This window comes from Peromyscus eremicus, chromosome 5 (genome assembly GCF_949786415.1).
Source record: "Peromyscus eremicus chromosome 5, PerEre_H2_v1, whole genome shotgun sequence".
Lineage (NCBI taxonomy): Eukaryota > Metazoa > Chordata > Mammalia > Rodentia > Cricetidae > Peromyscus > Peromyscus eremicus.
The window spans coordinates 87,812,586-87,828,561 of NC_081420.1; the positions used below are offsets into that span (position 1 = coordinate 87,812,586).

At 54.4% G+C, this 15,976-nt stretch overlaps 1 protein-coding gene across 1 annotated transcript; it reads left to right on the forward strand.

The window, feature by feature from the left end:
• The first annotated feature begins 3,158 nt into the window (after positions 1-3,158).
• On the forward strand, positions 3,159-14,895 carry Cibar2 (CBY1 interacting BAR domain containing 2). The gene is made up of 10 exons (XM_059262520.1): positions 3,159-3,296; positions 5,593-5,827; positions 7,830-7,898; positions 7,991-8,092; position 8,664; positions 10,030-10,139; positions 11,234-11,347; positions 12,446-12,547; positions 13,280-13,415; positions 14,608-14,895. The coding sequence occupies exons 1-9, from the start codon at positions 3,277-3,279 to the stop codon at positions 13,394-13,396; spliced, it is 870 nt and encodes a 289-aa protein (XP_059118503.1). The 5' UTR covers positions 3,159-3,276; the 3' UTR covers positions 13,397-13,415; positions 14,608-14,895.
• The last annotated feature ends 1,081 nt before the right edge of the window (positions 14,896-15,976 follow it).

Consider the following 15,976-nt stretch of genomic DNA (forward strand, 5'->3'; position numbering starts at 1 on the left):
ACACTGGGCAATGTATGAAGGCATGGCTCTGGCCCTCTGCTCTCTGGGGACAGCCCTGTGACCTCATTCCAAGGAAGCAGTTCCCAGCCTATTATCAGGCAATTGCCATGGAGACCTTCCCCTTTCTGGTGCATGAGCTCCAGAGAGAAAAACTGCAGCCGTGTGGCTGTTTGAAGCATCTTGTCGGCTGAGATCTCCTGTTTTCCCAGACAGAATGTTCTCTGAGTGAACACAGTGCCATGTGACCATTGTTCTCTCACAGACTGGTCCAAGTGTCTGGGGACAGCTGTGTATACAGTAGGCACTTAGTTCATACTCCTCAAGTGACAGATCACATCCGAACATAGGGCCTAGGATGGACCCGTACTCAGCTCTCAGAAAATGCCCCCAGGGACCCAGGTGGCAGGCATTTGCGTCACACAGTCTGGTTTCTCTTGTCTTGTGTACTTAAACCCTTCTTAAGGAGGAGGTGAGGTGACGGAGGACAGGTCCCACAGCAGGCACCATATACTGACATTGGGAACTCTTGAATCACCAAAAGGGTGGTAGCGGCCGTGAGGTGACCACTCAGGGCTCCCAGATCATGGCTCCTGCTCCAGGGTGGGAAAGTGACTCTGCCCAAATCACACAGCACACCGAGGCCAAGGCAGGGCCTGACTGAGGGGCATCTGGGCCCCCAGGTTCCACTCGCTGAGTCTTCCTGGGTTTTCTGTTTGCAGATTCTGGCGGGAGTGATCGCAGCCCCTCCTGGCCTTTGTCACTGGGTTTTCAAAGTGGACACAACTCAAGAATTCCCCTCTTTTTCCTGTTGCTGCCAGGGACTGCCTCACAGACACCACAGGGGCTCAGGAGCAAGAGAGGCGCCTGGACTGCCATGCGACATGGCCCTGAGACCGGAGGGGAAGCCATCTACAGCTATGACAGGATCCTGTGCAGCACACATGTAGCTGTGGGGAACAGAACCCCCGCCAGATGGTAACTGGGCTCCTCGCTTGTGTGGGGAGTGACCAGGATGTATGCCCTTGCCCTCCTGAGAGGCAAGCTGAGCCTCATGGTACCTGTCCCTGTCCCACAGGGCTCAGCAAGATGTTCATCTGTAGGGGACACACACACACACACACACACACACACACACACACAGACCGAGACAGACACAGAATGAGACAGAGACATAGAGACAAGGACAAATAGGGAGAGACAGAAACAGAGAGACAGGACAGAGGAAAAGGACTGAGGAGAAACAGACAAGAGCAGAGACATGCGCCCTCTAGTGGCCACCCTGGACTATGCAGGTTGGCGACTGGAGACCCAACCTTCCCCTCTCTGGCCACCAGATGTCTTGATTCTGGGTAGCCCAAGACAGTTTTCATTTTTCAAAAGTCATGAGGTTCTCGATGCTTCCAGTGAACGAGACCTCACACACTCTGTCCTCCACACCTATGTCACACATGTGCCTCCAGCCTCCTGTATCCCCTCTGCAGTCCCTCTGCCCCAGGCAGGAGGGTCTGAGCACGGTCTCTGTCGCCCTCTGGTGGTCACAAACAGGGCAGACTGGGACTATGCTGCTGTACTGAAGAGCTGGGTTCCTGAGGAAATTGATCCCTTGAGAGAGAAGACCCCAGACAGACTGATGCAGGGATGTACCAATCCACTGGCTAGCAGATGCAAGGTTCAGCCATTCTTGCACTCAAGATCTGACCACATCCTTGGGGCATTGACGCCCCCGCCCCAGGCAGAAAAGCTACAAGCAGTCAATGAATGGGTCCAGGGGCACAGGAGGTGGATAGGTACCCTGTGTGGGTGCTTCCTCTGCAGATTGGAGCAGTAGCCCCTGAGTGAGCCTTACCTCCCATGCCGGAGTGACTCATCTGCACATCCAATGTACAGAGACCCCCATTTCCAATAAGGCTATGTCCTGAGACCTGGAGTGGACATGCACTTTGGGGAGACACTTTTCAACCCAGCAAGAGGCCCAGAGCGCAGGGAATCAAACAGGGCTCGGGACTGTGGGCCAGGAGACACAGAGCACCCCAACCTGACATTACCCAGAGAGAAAACCACAGGAGTGGCAGAGTCCCTGTGAGAGGCAAAGGCCATGGCAGCCCCCGAGGGTACAGTACCTCAAAGGACATGCAGAGATGTACCTATGTGCTGTCTGGGGGAACCTGCCTCCCAGAAGTGGAGCATAACACAGGTGCCACTGAGACAGACACACAGGTGTGCTCCTGAGGGCCAGCTGCCCTAGGAAGCCAGCTCCCCGGGCCCCGCCCACCCTGCCTCTTCCTCACAGCACCAGAGGCTCCGTCTCCCTTATTAGGGAATTGTCTAGTTTCCAGGGAGATCAGGTGCTTTGCTTCAGGTCACACAGCAGAGCTAGGGTGTGGGATTTGAACCTGCTGTGGCTGATCTTAAAGTCCCTGCCTGAATAAGTGTTTAAAAGCAAACCCAGCATGGTGAGAGCTGGAAGCCACACAGAGCCAACCCAGTGTGACAGTCACCCCAGTGACTGCCTTGTTTTCTCTGCCTCCGCCACCAGGCCTGGGTATGACTCTGGCTGCTTTGTGTTGTAAGTGAAATGCCAGGCTGTGACACACAGACCTCTCACCAGCCATGAGTAAGATCCACCTGGGGCAGTGAGGTTTTTAGTGTGCTGATGCTGGGTCACCATTCCCAACAGTGGGAGTCGCATACTCGGGGAGACCCAGGACCGCCTGATAGGCTAAGCGCTGCTCTGAGCTGCTGTCCCTCACTCCTTCCATTCACAGGCAAGTCCTCTGCCCGCCTCTGCCCGCTCCTTCACTGTCTGCTTCTCCACTTCACCCTTAACAGGGACACCAGCTCCTGGGCCCCGCCCACTGGCCTTCTGCCCTGGGACCCACACATGCAGCAGGGCCCAGGGTGAAGTCCCAGGCAAGCTGCCTCCAGGGCTCTCCCTGTCCCCTCCTGGTGAACACAGACGCTTTGAACCCCATGAAGCTCCATATTCGAAAGCACGAGGAGCCTCTCTGTCCCCTTCTTCCATTTCAGAGTGCAGTTAAGCCCAAAGCAAGCCCTCCTCACCCCACAGGGGAGGCCCTGGTTGCCCAGCAACCAGCTGGGCTCCTCCTAGGGCTTGCCTGGGATGGCCCGTTGCCTAGCAACCAGGCAGCAGAGTCCCTTGAGCCCAGCCAGACCACACAGCTGGGTCCAGCCTTGGCTGGCTTCTGTCTGCCTAGGGGACCCCTGGGACCCTGTTTTTATTCCCCGAGATCAAAGCAACAAGTGCCTCTGTCCACAATGAATGTCGTCCTCTCCAGGTGAGCAGCCTGAGCTGCTGGGAGGGAAGTGAAGTGCTGGGGGGATTCTCACGGTCTACGGTGTCAGAGGAGAGGGCAGGTGAGCTCCCTGCCCTCCCTGCTCAAGCTGGAGGGCGAACAGGGCTTGGACCACAGAGGTTTCCGGAATCCAATCTGCCGGCCTCGCTTTTGCTTCCTGAAGACCTGGTGCAGCGGCTCATGGGTCTGTTCCCTGCTTCCCACACTTGCTCCTAGAAAGCCCTTCACGACTCAGGCCCCAGACCCTGCCCTTGGGAGCCCTGCCCACTGCTCTGCCCAATGCCCCAGGCTCACTGTCTCCAGCCCTCCCTGATTGACTTTGAGTCTCCCTGCGCTCAGGACCTAGTGTGCTCCTTAAAAGCTGGCTTCCCAGTCTCAGCCCATGCAACCTGATTCCAGAGCCTGGGACCTGCATGTCTAACCTGTGTGTGAGTGACGCTGCCTTGGGGTCTGGACTGCTGTGTGCCCTTGGACAGGATGCTTTGCCTCTCCGGGCCTCAGTTTATTTGATTTAAAAACGGAGGCAGCAACATCTTCTAGGGAGGCGTGAACAGAGCATTTACAAACTACCAAGTTAAGGCTCATTAGGAGGGGTGAGATGATGCCCCCCGCAGGTTCTGCTGGGAGGGGGGCATGAGGGGCTTGGGTTCTAGAGAGGGAGAGCTGCAAGGAACAGCAACAGCCTGGGGCTGAGGGGAGGGAACTGTGGAGAGAGGCAGATACTGCAGCAGGCTCCTGTGCTCCTAGGAAGGCTGAGTCCGTGTGTTATCACTGAACACCGGGTGTGGGTAGGTTATGGGGAAGGGGAGGGCGAGGGCGGACAAGGATGGGTCATGGTAGAGGCGGCATGAGCCCTATAGGTGTGTCAGGGAGGGCAAGGGTGTGGAGTATGTTCAGCGGTCTGTAAGGTGCTCCATGGAGGAGCCCAGGGCTGGTGGGGAGGGAGGAGGGACCAGCCAGAAGAGTATGGGAGAGCAAGGGCCCAAATACCCTGCAGATAGCTTGGTGGGGACATATGGCACCTTGCATATGTCAGAGCTGAGCATGCAGAACCCAGTGGGGGCCATCACGGCCGTCCACAACAATGCCTCCCTACCCTGGTACCAAATGGACTGCAAGAAATGAGATACTGGGAAGGACGGAGGGTGTGCAAAACAGTCCTCTTAAAAATAAGTCATTTATTTGTGTGTCTATAACATGTGTGTGGCTGGCTGTGTGTGCCTGTGCACGCTTGAGCAGAGGCCAAAGGAGGATGGTGGGTGTCCTGTCTATGACTCTCCACCTTATTCCCTTGAAACAGGGTCTCTCACTGAACCAGGAACTAGGCTGGCAGCAAGCAAATCAGTCATCCTCCTGTCTCTGTGCCCTACAACAATGCTGGAGTTACATACCAGTGCATGTGGGGTCACTCCGGATCTCTCTCTCTCTCTCTCTCTCTCTCTCTCTCTCTCTCTCTCTCTCTCTCTCTGAAACAACATTTCTCTGTGTAGTCCTGGCTGCTCTGGAACTCTCTATGTAGGCCAGGCTGGCCACAGACATAGAGATCTGCCTCCCCAGTGCTGGAATTAAAGGCATGCATGACCATGCCCAGCTCATATTTTTATATTTTCAGTTATCTCTGTGTGTATACAGGTGTGGGTTTGTGCACATGAGTGCAGGTGGCCGTGGCAGCCAGCAGAGGGCATCAGACCCCCTGGAGTTGCAGTTACAGGTGGTTGTGAATTGGGTTTTTCTGTAAGAGCAATAAGCATGCTTAACCACAGAGCCTTCTCTCTAGCCCCTCCCCACTATTTAACTCAGGCACTGGATCTGAACTTAGGACTTTGGTGGTGTTTTTTACCCACTGAACCATTTCTCCAGGCCTCAAACTATCTGTTAGCCTCAAATAGATCTCCAAAAGGTCATTCATTTAACCCAAAGCTTCTAAAAAGGGAGAAAGAGTGGACAGCATGGGGAGGGCCCACGGGAGTGGAGGGGGCTGGAGGAGGAGCCTCTGTGGTTGATACAGTGGTGTGCACAAGACTGTGGGGTGCTGCACCCCTTCACAGGCCCCAGGGACAAGGGTCCCTCCTGAGTTCCATCCACTGCTGCTCAGCCATGGGACACAGGCAGGTCTTGTCTTCCGCCTCAATGAGCCCAAGATATCACTCAGAACTGTCCAGGGACCAGGTACTTGGGGACCAGGTGCTTGGATGGTGACTGCCACATTGGAGAGGTGGGTATAGTGGCTCCAGTGACCATGACCTTGCTTGCACTTGGTGTCATCATCCCCACCCAGGGACAGTCAGGTGAGGGCCATGGAGAACACCGTGACCAACGCGGAGAGATATTTTGGTCAGTTCTGCTCGCTACTGGCCTCCTACACACGCAAGACAGCCCGGCTGCGCGACAAGGCTGACCAGCTGGTGAAGCAGCTGATGGACTTTGCCAACACCGAGAACCCGGAGTTGCGGGCTACCATGAAAGACTTTGCGGAGGACCTGGCCAAGGTGCAGGATTACCGGCAGGCAGAGGTGAGCATGGCATCCCGGGTAAGGAGTGAGAGCTGGCACAGTCTCTCCCCTCTTGATCACACTGGTGACAGGGTAGAGAGCTGGAAGGCTTCACTGTATTGGATAAGGACCACTCGGGCCAAAGGGACCTGGAAGTCTATCGGGGAGGGGGGGGGCATGAGGGCGGTGGATTCCCGGGCGTAGAGAGAAGATGAAGGAGATGGCAGTGGAGTAATGTCTTTTCAGAAACATCCTCTGTGATTGGCAGAGAGGAGGATGTGAGAACACTGTGGCCGAGCATTACAGAGAGGGTGCACACAGCATGGGCTGTGTGACAGACAGCTCCTGCTGCACCCACATACCGTCAGGCAGGTGTATGCTCTTGAAACAGAAGGTGACCGTCCCTGAAAGAGGCTGCTGTGCTTCTCTGATGGTGCATGGAGATGTCACATGGTCACTGGGTGGCTGCCTATGCCCACTGTCCTTTTGCGGGGGACAAGGTCACTCTGTAGCCTAGTCTGGCCAGCCTCCTGCCTCAATCTCCTGTGTGGCAGGATTACAGGTGTGAGGCACCCTTCCCTGCTCTAACCACTGGGAAAATGGAAGCTTCCGGCTCTGTGCTGGGCAGTTGAGTGCCACCCAGTAGCCCCACCCAGCTAAGGTCTCTGGCCTCCTCTCTGCCTTCCATGCAGAGAGCTGGCCCTAAGCCTAAGAAAGAGCTCATAGAGCCACCAAGAAGGACACATCAAAGGGAGAGAGAAAGGAATTGCAACCGAGTTTTCTGAAAGTAGGGAAAGAGTGGGGCTGTCCTTCCATGACCCTTTACCATGGCACTGTCTCTCTCAAGGATCAGGAATGGCCTAGTGGGGCTCCAGCCACTCCTGCTCCTTTGGAAAACCTGATCCCCAAGATGCTAGGAGCCATGACAGGAGGACAGACCTCTCTAGCTGTCTTGCCCAGACACTGCTCCCCCACTCCCAGGCCTCCTCCATCAAATCCAGGACTCCTCTGCAGCTGGTGCAACCCCAAGACCCAGAGCAGCACCACTTTACGACTTTGCCGGGCACAGGGGTGTATTAACTTGTCATTGCTGTGCTCAAACACCCAATAAAGCAACCCAAGGCAGGAAGGATCTATTCTGGCTCACGTGATGGGGAAGCCATGGCGGTTAGGATGAGTCAACCGGTCACATCACATCCACAGTCAGGATGCAGAGAGAGATGAACGCTGGTGCTCAGCTCGCTTTCTCCTTTTCATTTGGTTCCAGACTCCGGCCTAGGGAATGGCACCACCCACTCTTAGGGTGGGTCTTCCCATCTCAATTAATCCATTCTAGAAATTGCTCCCACAGACGAAGCCAGAGTTTGTCTTCTAGGTCCTGTCAAATTGCCAATCAATGTAAACCATCATGGGTTAGAGGGGGACCTTCCCCTTTCTCCTGCCTTCCTAAATTGTCAGATGCTAAGAGAACCTGGAATCTGAAGCCTGGGATGAGGTCTGAGGGTCTTGAATTGCTTCCTGTGCCCACTCACAGGCCCCGCCAGTACTAGAGGTCGTGAAGAGCAATCAGCTTGGAATCCCCAAAAGTCTTTGCTTTGTGCAAACTTCCATCTTCCAAGCAGCTCAACACCTTGAGGCAACCTGGAGCCCAGAACTGCATTGGGCCCAGAAGAGGCCAGGGCCAGAAGTCCTGTCTCTGCCCTGCTGGGACTCTGCACACAAACTGTCCCCAGAACATGTCACCCCCCCAGTGATACCTCTAAGTGCTGTGTCTGGGTTGTCCTCCCAGACTCTGCAAGTGTCCCACTGACCTGATGAGACACCCTGGGGCACAGTCACTGTCCCAGTGCGCAGTTGGACATGCCAACTTAGTGGGAATAGGCACGTGGCCAGAGCCCCTGAGGGCAGAGCCCGGCCCCTGCCATTTCAGGTGTGGGCCCTGGGTGTGTCCCCCGGGGGTGCAGGTGGCTGGTCATGGAGCTGTCTCCTCTATTTTCCTTATGCTGCCACATGTGCCCTGCAGGTCGAGAGGCTGGAGGCCAAGGTCATCAGCCCCCTGAAGCTCTATGGTGCCCAGATAAAGCAGACCCGGGTGAGCTGGGCACGCCTCAAGGTGCGCAGGGGTGGGGCCTGGACCCTCAGGATCCCTAGGAAATGGCCCTCTTTTTTTTTTTTTTTGTGTAGGCAGATATCAAGAAATGTAAACGTGTCCAAAATAATGAGATCAAACAACTGGAAAAGCTGGAGAAACTGAGGCAGAAGTCACCCTCAGATCGTCAAATGATTGTATCCTTTTTCCTGCTAGGCAGGGTGACCATCCCCCACAGTGCACTGAAGGGCTTGGGGACCTGGATTCAGTTGGCAGGGGCTGCCAAGGGGGTACCACCCGCAGGCCACCTGGCTTCACCTGAATCCTTAACAGTCCTCCTCAGTCCCAGGTGAGTGTCATGTGTTACATTTCCATCTGGGCAGGCAGCATGTCTGCGTCTTAGACAGATAACGGAGACTCCATGGAATGGTAGGTAGGTGAGATTTACCCACGGAGACTGGAGCACAGGTGAGTCAGTGCAGCAGGGTGAGGCAAAGGGAGGGTTTGCTGAGGGCCAGGAGACCTGGGCTCTGTCCAGCAAGCCACCCGGTCCTGGGGTCACCTGCATCCTGTTCATGGGGTAGCCACTGCCAGCCCCGAGCCCTGCTGCTCAAGCAAGCTCAGGCAAGCGTGGGTATGAATGTGAGTCCCAGCGAGACGGTGGCACTGCCATCTTCATGGCTCCAGCCTGCCTGTGAACTGGGTGCAGGACTGTGGAGGACTTGTCCTCTGTGCCCTGCTTGTCACTGTGAAACTGGCCTCATTCAGAGTGGCCCTTCATGGACCTAAGTCATAGTTTCACTTTGACCCCTAGGGACATTTTGGGTTGTCATGTAGGAAGGTGACAGAAAGTCACTGTCTGTCTGTCTTGTGTTCTCTCTCTCTCTCTCTCTCTCTCTCTCTCTCTCTCTCTCTCTCTCTCTCTCCTTTCTCATAGATCAGGAGTTAGAATCCACTGAAGGGCTCTCTGGTCTCATCATGGGTGGGCAGGCTGCTCCTCTGGGAATCTAGGGGATTGGCTCCACCTCTTCCGGTGTCTAGGCCACAGTCCCACTGGGCTCCTCAAGCTCTTGTCCCCTCCCCCCACCGTTCCTCTGCAGCCACACCTTCCTCCAGCTCCCCTCCAGCTCCCTCCTGTTGCTCTATCAGGGAATTCAGGATCACTACGAACCTCAGGTCAGGTGCGTCAGCAGCCCACAGGCCACTGTAGCCTAGCATGCCCTTTACCATATCTGGTGACCTGTAGACATGACATGGGGTTTAGGAGGTGGACATCTTTGGATTTGCCAAGCTGGTGCCCATTCTGTATCATGAGGATCACTACATCTGGAGCAAGGGAATCAGGCATGGCGTTCTGTCTGGAACAAGCACCTCTGACTTCTACCCCAGCTCCCACCAGTGCCCCTACCTCCTGGCCACCCATCTCTTTAGATCCCAGCTCCCTTCCCTTATTGGGGGGACTTTCTGGGTACCAGCCCCTAGCTCCCTTGTTCCACCATTTCACAAACATTTAGTTGGTGTTATGGCCCCATTCTAAAGAAGAGGAAAGTGAGGCCCATGGGGGTGACTTGCTCAATGTCACACATGCTCTTAAATACCAAACTCAGTTCCAGGGAAGGCTGCGGAGGGATTGGTCTTGGCACAGAGCCAACTTTGCCACAGGCAGGAATCAGTTACCAAGAACACTTAGCCTCCATGGAATAAAGCTCAGACTAGCAAATGCCTATCTTGGATTGATGATTGTTGCTGACAGTGTTGGGGATGAGTCTGGGGTCCTCAGGGCCTCCCACATACTGAGCATGGGCTCCACTGTGGAGTGGCTCCTCACCTCTCACCATCCAATTCTCCCAACTTTGCAAGCATAACCGTCTCCCAACGGGCAAGGAAACTGAAGCTCAGAGAAGGTGAGTGACTTGTCTGAGGTCACACAGCTAAGAAGCAGATCTATCCAACCCCAGTGACCACCCTTTTACCATGGTTCTGCCTGACCATTTCCTCAATGACCAAGTTAGCAAGAGACTGCATGAGGCAGGAGAAACTGCCCCAAAGGAGATGGTAGGACTGAGAACAACCCAGAACAGTATGTAGGGGCCAGGACCACCCTGTGATACTTTCTACTTCTTGTGTTCCCGAGGCCAGGCGGAGACCAGTGCACAGAGGGCCTCTGTGGACACTAACCGCTCTACCCACCACCTGGCAGAGACAGTGGATGCCTTCCAGGAGCAGAAGCTGAAGGACCTCCGGGTAGGCAGTGGCAGCCTTTTGTGAGTGTGTGGATGCACGAGAATGGGGTGAATTCCTGTGTTTGAGAGTAGGTACTCATGCAGTGACCCTCAGAGGCCAGGGCTCTGGGGAGAGCTGATCCTGGCTGTAGGTGACAGGTTATCTGCTCGGGGTAGGCTGGCCTCACCTAGCTGCTCAGTGCTGTGGACACAGATCCCAACAAGGAGGATTCTGAGGCACGGTTCTGCCCACATTGTCCCATTCCTGAACCTACTCTTCTTTCTCACCTCTGTCCACAAGAGATCCTAGCTCCCCTTTGAAGCTCTAAAAGCCCCTCTAGGAAGCAGCCATGTTGAGGTGCTCCAAGGCAGGCAGGGTCTCCTTTATCTCCACCAGAACCCCCCTCTTCCACGAGAACCATGGGATACTAGGTCAAGTCCCACGTCCTTCAAGAGATCTCAAGGAACTTGCTCTCACAGGACTAACTGACCATGGATGTCCCTGCCTGCCCCGCCCACCAGTCCTCTCTTTTCCACTTTTCAGCCCCAGGAGGCTCTTGACAGCTCTGATCTGTCAGTCTTGGGATTCACATCCTTTGATGACTCACTTGGTCCTAAGGTCAAAGAACAAGCCCTCCCAAGGCAGCAGCCTGGGCCTTCCAGTGTCCTCTACTGTCACCTCCACCCCAGGCTCAAGGCCCAAGCTCCTTCCTACCTCAGGGACTTAGCACAGGATGTGCCCTGTGTCAGGCTCCTGCATTGGGTTTACCCCTCTCATCTCTGAGGTCCAGAAGATCAGCTCAACTCCAGACACCTGGCCTCTAGATCCAGGGCCTGGGATATGGTGGGTACTTGAGAAATATTTGTGGAATGAATGAGTCAGTATATGAGTGAATGAAGCTGGGAACTGGTGCAGGCTGTCTAGATTAGGAGGCCTTTCAAAAGTGGCCACTGTTAGTGTGGCGTGTAAGGGACTTGGCACCAATGGGGTCTTCTTGCCTCTAGGTAGAGGGCTATCCCCAAAAAAATTTTAAAAGGCTTGGGGATGTGACTCAGCATCCACGATGTATGTGCCTTGTGTGGTGCTGCTACCCTGACTAGGCTTCTCTCCCACAGAGAATCTTCTCTGACTTTGTGACCATAGAGATGGTCTTCCATGCAAAGGCAGTGGAGGTGTATTCCAGTGCTTTCAGGACCCTGGAGAGCTACGACCTGGAGAGAGACCTGCAGGTGGGTCCGGGGCTTGTCTGTGCCTTTGTGGGTTTCCACCTAGCTCGAGGGCTTGCTCTGATGAGCTACTTCAAACATCGGGTCCGAGTGCCACCCTGTCGCGGAATCTTCTCCTGGTCACCTGGCATGTCACCTGCTCAGCATCACAGGCCTGTTGAGTACTGAAGAGAAACAGCAGGGACAAAAGCTTTCTGTGGCTGGCACTCAGTTCTCAGCGCAAAGCGCTGACTGTCCCCAGCCATGCTGATTAGATTCTCAGCAAGTTTTATCTGCAGAGCTTGGCCCCAAAACTGATGCTGTGAGCCAATCATCTGTCCCTTTATCTTGTGGCTTTGGGTCACAGTCTGGAACTGGGCTATTTCAAAGGCCTCTTTCTGTATGTGCAGATGGTGGAGGGAAGTAGCTATCCTCCAGATACAGGAAAATGATAAAGGTGCCTTGGGAGGCAGCATGGGGTTCTATGGGTGTGGAGCTTGGTGACTGAGCCAGGAGTCCACAAAGCCCACAGCCTGGCACCTACCCCAGGTTATCTGTGGTGAATGGTTCCCACCAGCCAGCGGCCTGAGACATGGGGAGCACTAAGGCCTTGTGGGGCCAAGAGGAAGTCACTCTGTATGCTCCTGCTGGGATGTTACAGGTGACCCACTAAGGCTGGCACTCAACAACAGAATGGAAGATCCATCCAAAGGTTTTTACAAAAGCTTTAAAACCACACAGAAGGCTACAGAAAAACCCCAGGTTCTCCAAAACTTCATTCATCTCTATGGCCCATGATAACCTCAATCATTATCCTCCTGCCTCAGCCTCCTCGGTTCTAGGATTACAGGCATGTGGCTCAAGTCTCAGCTCTACAATATTCTTTCAGGGGTTGAAAGTGATTTCCAACCAGCAATTGTCCTGTGTGACTGTGTTACCTAGTGTCTTTGGGCCTTAGTTTTTCCATCTGTTTGATGGGATTTGAACACCCCCTCAGGGGGCTGCTGTGGGGTCCATAAAACAGCAAGTACCCATAGATGCCTCATAGCTTCCTAGCTTTGCTCTCTACTCCTCTCCTGTGCTTTCAAGCTGGATCCAATCACCCCGATCTTTCCTTGACAGGACTTCAGAGCCAAGATGCATGGAACTTATGGGCACAGCGAAGCTCGGCCGCTGGCAGACGCCAGCCCCTCTCTATCTGTCCCTTGGCCTCTGGCCAGCCAGGTGAGCACTTACACATCATGGGAGTTAATCCAGGGACAAAGTGAAGAAACCAGGGACGTGGATGGATGGCTGACAACCAGAGCAGTGGTCCCTGCTGGGGAAGGCCTGGCAGCATCCGCCTGCATGTGCCCACCACCCCAGAGGCATGCTGAGGGGAGTGTGCTGGAGGGAGGAGTCTGGCTTGACAGGTCTGACCTGATCCCACCTGGGCCACAGGCAGATTCAGAACTTCTCAGATGTTAGGAATAAGGCACACTAGTCAAGTGTCACCTGACAGCTCAGGAACAGCTCGTTCTCATCTGCCTTTGGCTAACAACCTCAGGGAAACTGGCCGTGTCTGCAAGTAGGGTGTGGCCATGGCAGGCATGGCCCCAGAGTCATGGTGAAGAGAGATGGCCACTGTGAGGGGGGTGGCCACTGCAAGGGGAAGTGACCACTGTGAGGGAAGTGGCCAGTGCCAGGGGAAGTGACCACTGTGAGGGAGGTGGCCAGTGCCAGGGGCTGTCACTGAACTTCATGAAGGTCTTTTCTAAGTACAGTGAAGGAATTGGGCTTTCTCCAAACTTACTCTCCCTGGCTGGTAGTCATGCCCTCTCTTGGCCTCACCTAAGTGGCCTGTGGCTATAGTCACTCCTTAGAGCGGTATAGGAGGGCCAACTCTCCAACTCAGGGCTTTTCATCGCCACTCCTGGTTTGGATGTTGTGGCTGTGACTTTTCTTTCTGTCACTCAGAGTGTTCAGAGCACCATGGCACACCAGGGGAAAGATGAAGAGGAGAGTGAGGCTGACTCTGTGGAGGAGATCCCCCTGGAGGACCTCAAGGGACAGCATCAGGGACGCCGTGACTAGGAAGAGGATCCTGTGGCAGGTGGAAGGCCTAGGCTGGCCTGGACCTTGGTGGGCTCTGCTGGTGTCCTCGGTCAGGGATCCCTGGGGCCTCTTTCTTTATCAGCACAGTAAGCTGCTCTGCAGTCAGATTCCTGGTGTCAGTGAAAGACATGTGACTCTCAACCGCACCCTTGCTTTGTCCTTGCTTTGTCTGCTTCCTGCCTTCATCTGGGGACATGAGTCTCCACACTATGTTAATGCTAAAGCATGGTACATTAGTTTTGGGGGTCTTCCCAGTCAAGTACTACCAACTGGGAGGATCCTCAGGCTCCTGTCCAGCTTCCGGCAGGTGCGGCCTGTTCCTGTGGCCATGATGCCCAATGTCTGCTTTTGATTCTACATGGTGTTCTCCCTAAGTGAATCAAGGTCTGTGCCCAAATGCCCCCTTCTGTAAGCTCAGGGCCCCTGCTGTGGCTGCCTCCCAAACCTTCTACAAGGACCATTTGCAGGCTCTGCACCCAAGGACTTAACTCTTTAGTGCATAAACTTGGCAGATGGGTACACATCTGTCATTACGCAGACATGACATGATGTATACGGTGGCCATGGGGCCATAAACACACAGAGGTCCACAGTGGGGGTAGGTAGTGGATAGGTGGGCACCTCCAGGAGCATGTGTGGAGTGATCCCTTGGCATACTCCTCAAGGTATCTGAGGGATCTGTTCCCTAGGAAGAATGAGGCCATCGTGAGCATGCCAAGGTCCTAGACTCATGTGTGAGAGGAGGATGTCTCTGTCTTTTACACCTTGGTTCCACAGACAACTTGGGTAAGCCTTCAGGCTTGATCACTACCTAGGCATTAGGATGCCCCCGACCCTGCCTCCTCTCTGAGCCAAAGCACCCCCACCCCCTCTCCTACCTGGGAGAAACAGGTGTCAGACCCCGATTTGGCCCCACATGACAGGTGGTGGTCAGGTCTAGGGAGGCCCACACTCTGTCCTCAGGCAAACTCTAACCCAGCCTCTGAGTCTAGTCAGCCAAGTATAAGTGGGGGTGGGGGTACCTATTTCTGCAAGGCCAGTGACGTGACTATGTACTCCGTGAAGTCCTCACAGATATGTGAAAACAAGTTAATCTGACTTCTTTTTAAAAGATAATTTATTTCAGTTTCCACCTCCTGACAAGCCAAGGTACTATATATATATGGATACACATTTTTTTTTCTTCACAGGAAACAGCACTGCCTGAGATCTTCGACCTCATAACTTTCTCAACCTTAATTTTAGAACATGACCTGGCAGGGCACAAAGTTGTGTAACTAACATATAAAACACAGCATCACTGGGGGCTTCTGGCAACAAATGGGTGTGGAACCCCAAGAGAGAAGAGACTGTGCAGGTGGAGTCCCCACAGAAACTGCACTGGAAACCGGGTATAGCCTAGGCAGCCGATGGTCCAGGTCCTGACATACGCTCCATGGGGATACATGCCTGCTGTCTGAGACTAGTATCTCCCAACAGGCAAATGTCTAACTCATCCGTCCCAAGGTATCCCCATTCTGAATGAAGTGACAATCTCAGACCACTAAGCTAGTGCCTCTTGCAAGAGTGGTGGTGAGCCAAACTTCTTCCTCAAGCAGGGTCTCTTTCCTCCTTTCCATGAATATATCTATCGTCTAGGAGTAAGGATGGGCCAGGGTCAGCGTAAGCTCAGGATCAAAGCCAAGGCAATCCATGGACGGGGTCGGTTCTAGATAAAGTGCTGTCTCTGAAGTTGTAGCTTAGGTGAGCAAGGCTTGCAGCTGGGCCCATGCCACTTCCTGTCAGAGCCTGGAGTCTACAGTGAAGCTGGTCCCCCAAATCACTAATTTCCTGAGGAGTCCCATGAACACAGCCTGACTGGGGTGGCGCTTCCAGCTCTGTGCTCATCTGCTCTTCAAAGCTCAGACCAGTTGGGACATTGGCATAAGCTGCTCTGTCACCCTGCAGCTGGGCAAACTGGCCCCCACCACACCTTGGACTCCATCCCTCACCAGGAGCAGGTGACATGGTGACCCAGAGACTCCAGGGAAATTATGGTACTGAATGAAGGACCTGCAGGAGCCTGTCACAGAAGATGGCCTTAGTAGGGGTGTGTTCACCATATGTGAGAAGCCTGGAAAAGATAGGTCCATTCACTTCTTGACCTAACAGTGTGCTCCTGTTCCTGGCCTGATGAAGTGGAGTGCAGGAGCCCAGCCTGCAAAAGGCCTGTCCAGTCAACGAGGTCCACTCTGTGGGCATCTACTGGCAGCTTCTCATGCTAAACAAACCTGAGGCTGTGGCTGCGAGGCTGGATCTGAAGGACACATGGGTGAGGGAGCTCAGCCCTTAGCAAGGGCTCTGCAGAGCTGGCTTGGAAGGTGGGAAGAGTGGAGGTAGGAGCCTGGAACCAAGGACCCTCTGTTGAGGAGGGTTCTCCTACCATTTCCCCGAGGCTATGGGGCCAGTGCCACCCCCTAAAGTCCCTTCCTACCATGTTCCACACAAGGATCCTCCTGGCTGTCCGACTGCAGTCTGGGAACTGGAATAAAGCTGCTCTAGCTGTGCCAGCCCAGAATG

What these genes read in the sequence shown, in the direction of transcription:
- Cibar2 (XM_059262520.1), top strand. Translation starts at nt 3,277, where the DNA reads ATGAATGTCGTCCTCTCCAG. An exon ending in AGGATTACCGGCAGGCAGAG is followed by an intron (nt 5,828 to 7,829) that starts GTGAGCATGGCA and finishes TGTGCCCTGCAG; the next exon opens with GTCGAGAGGCTGGAGGCCAA. An exon ending in CCCAGATAAAGCAGACCCGG is followed by an intron (nt 7,899 to 7,990) that starts GTGAGCTGGGCA and finishes TTTTTTGTGTAG; the next exon opens with GCAGATATCAAGAAATGTAA.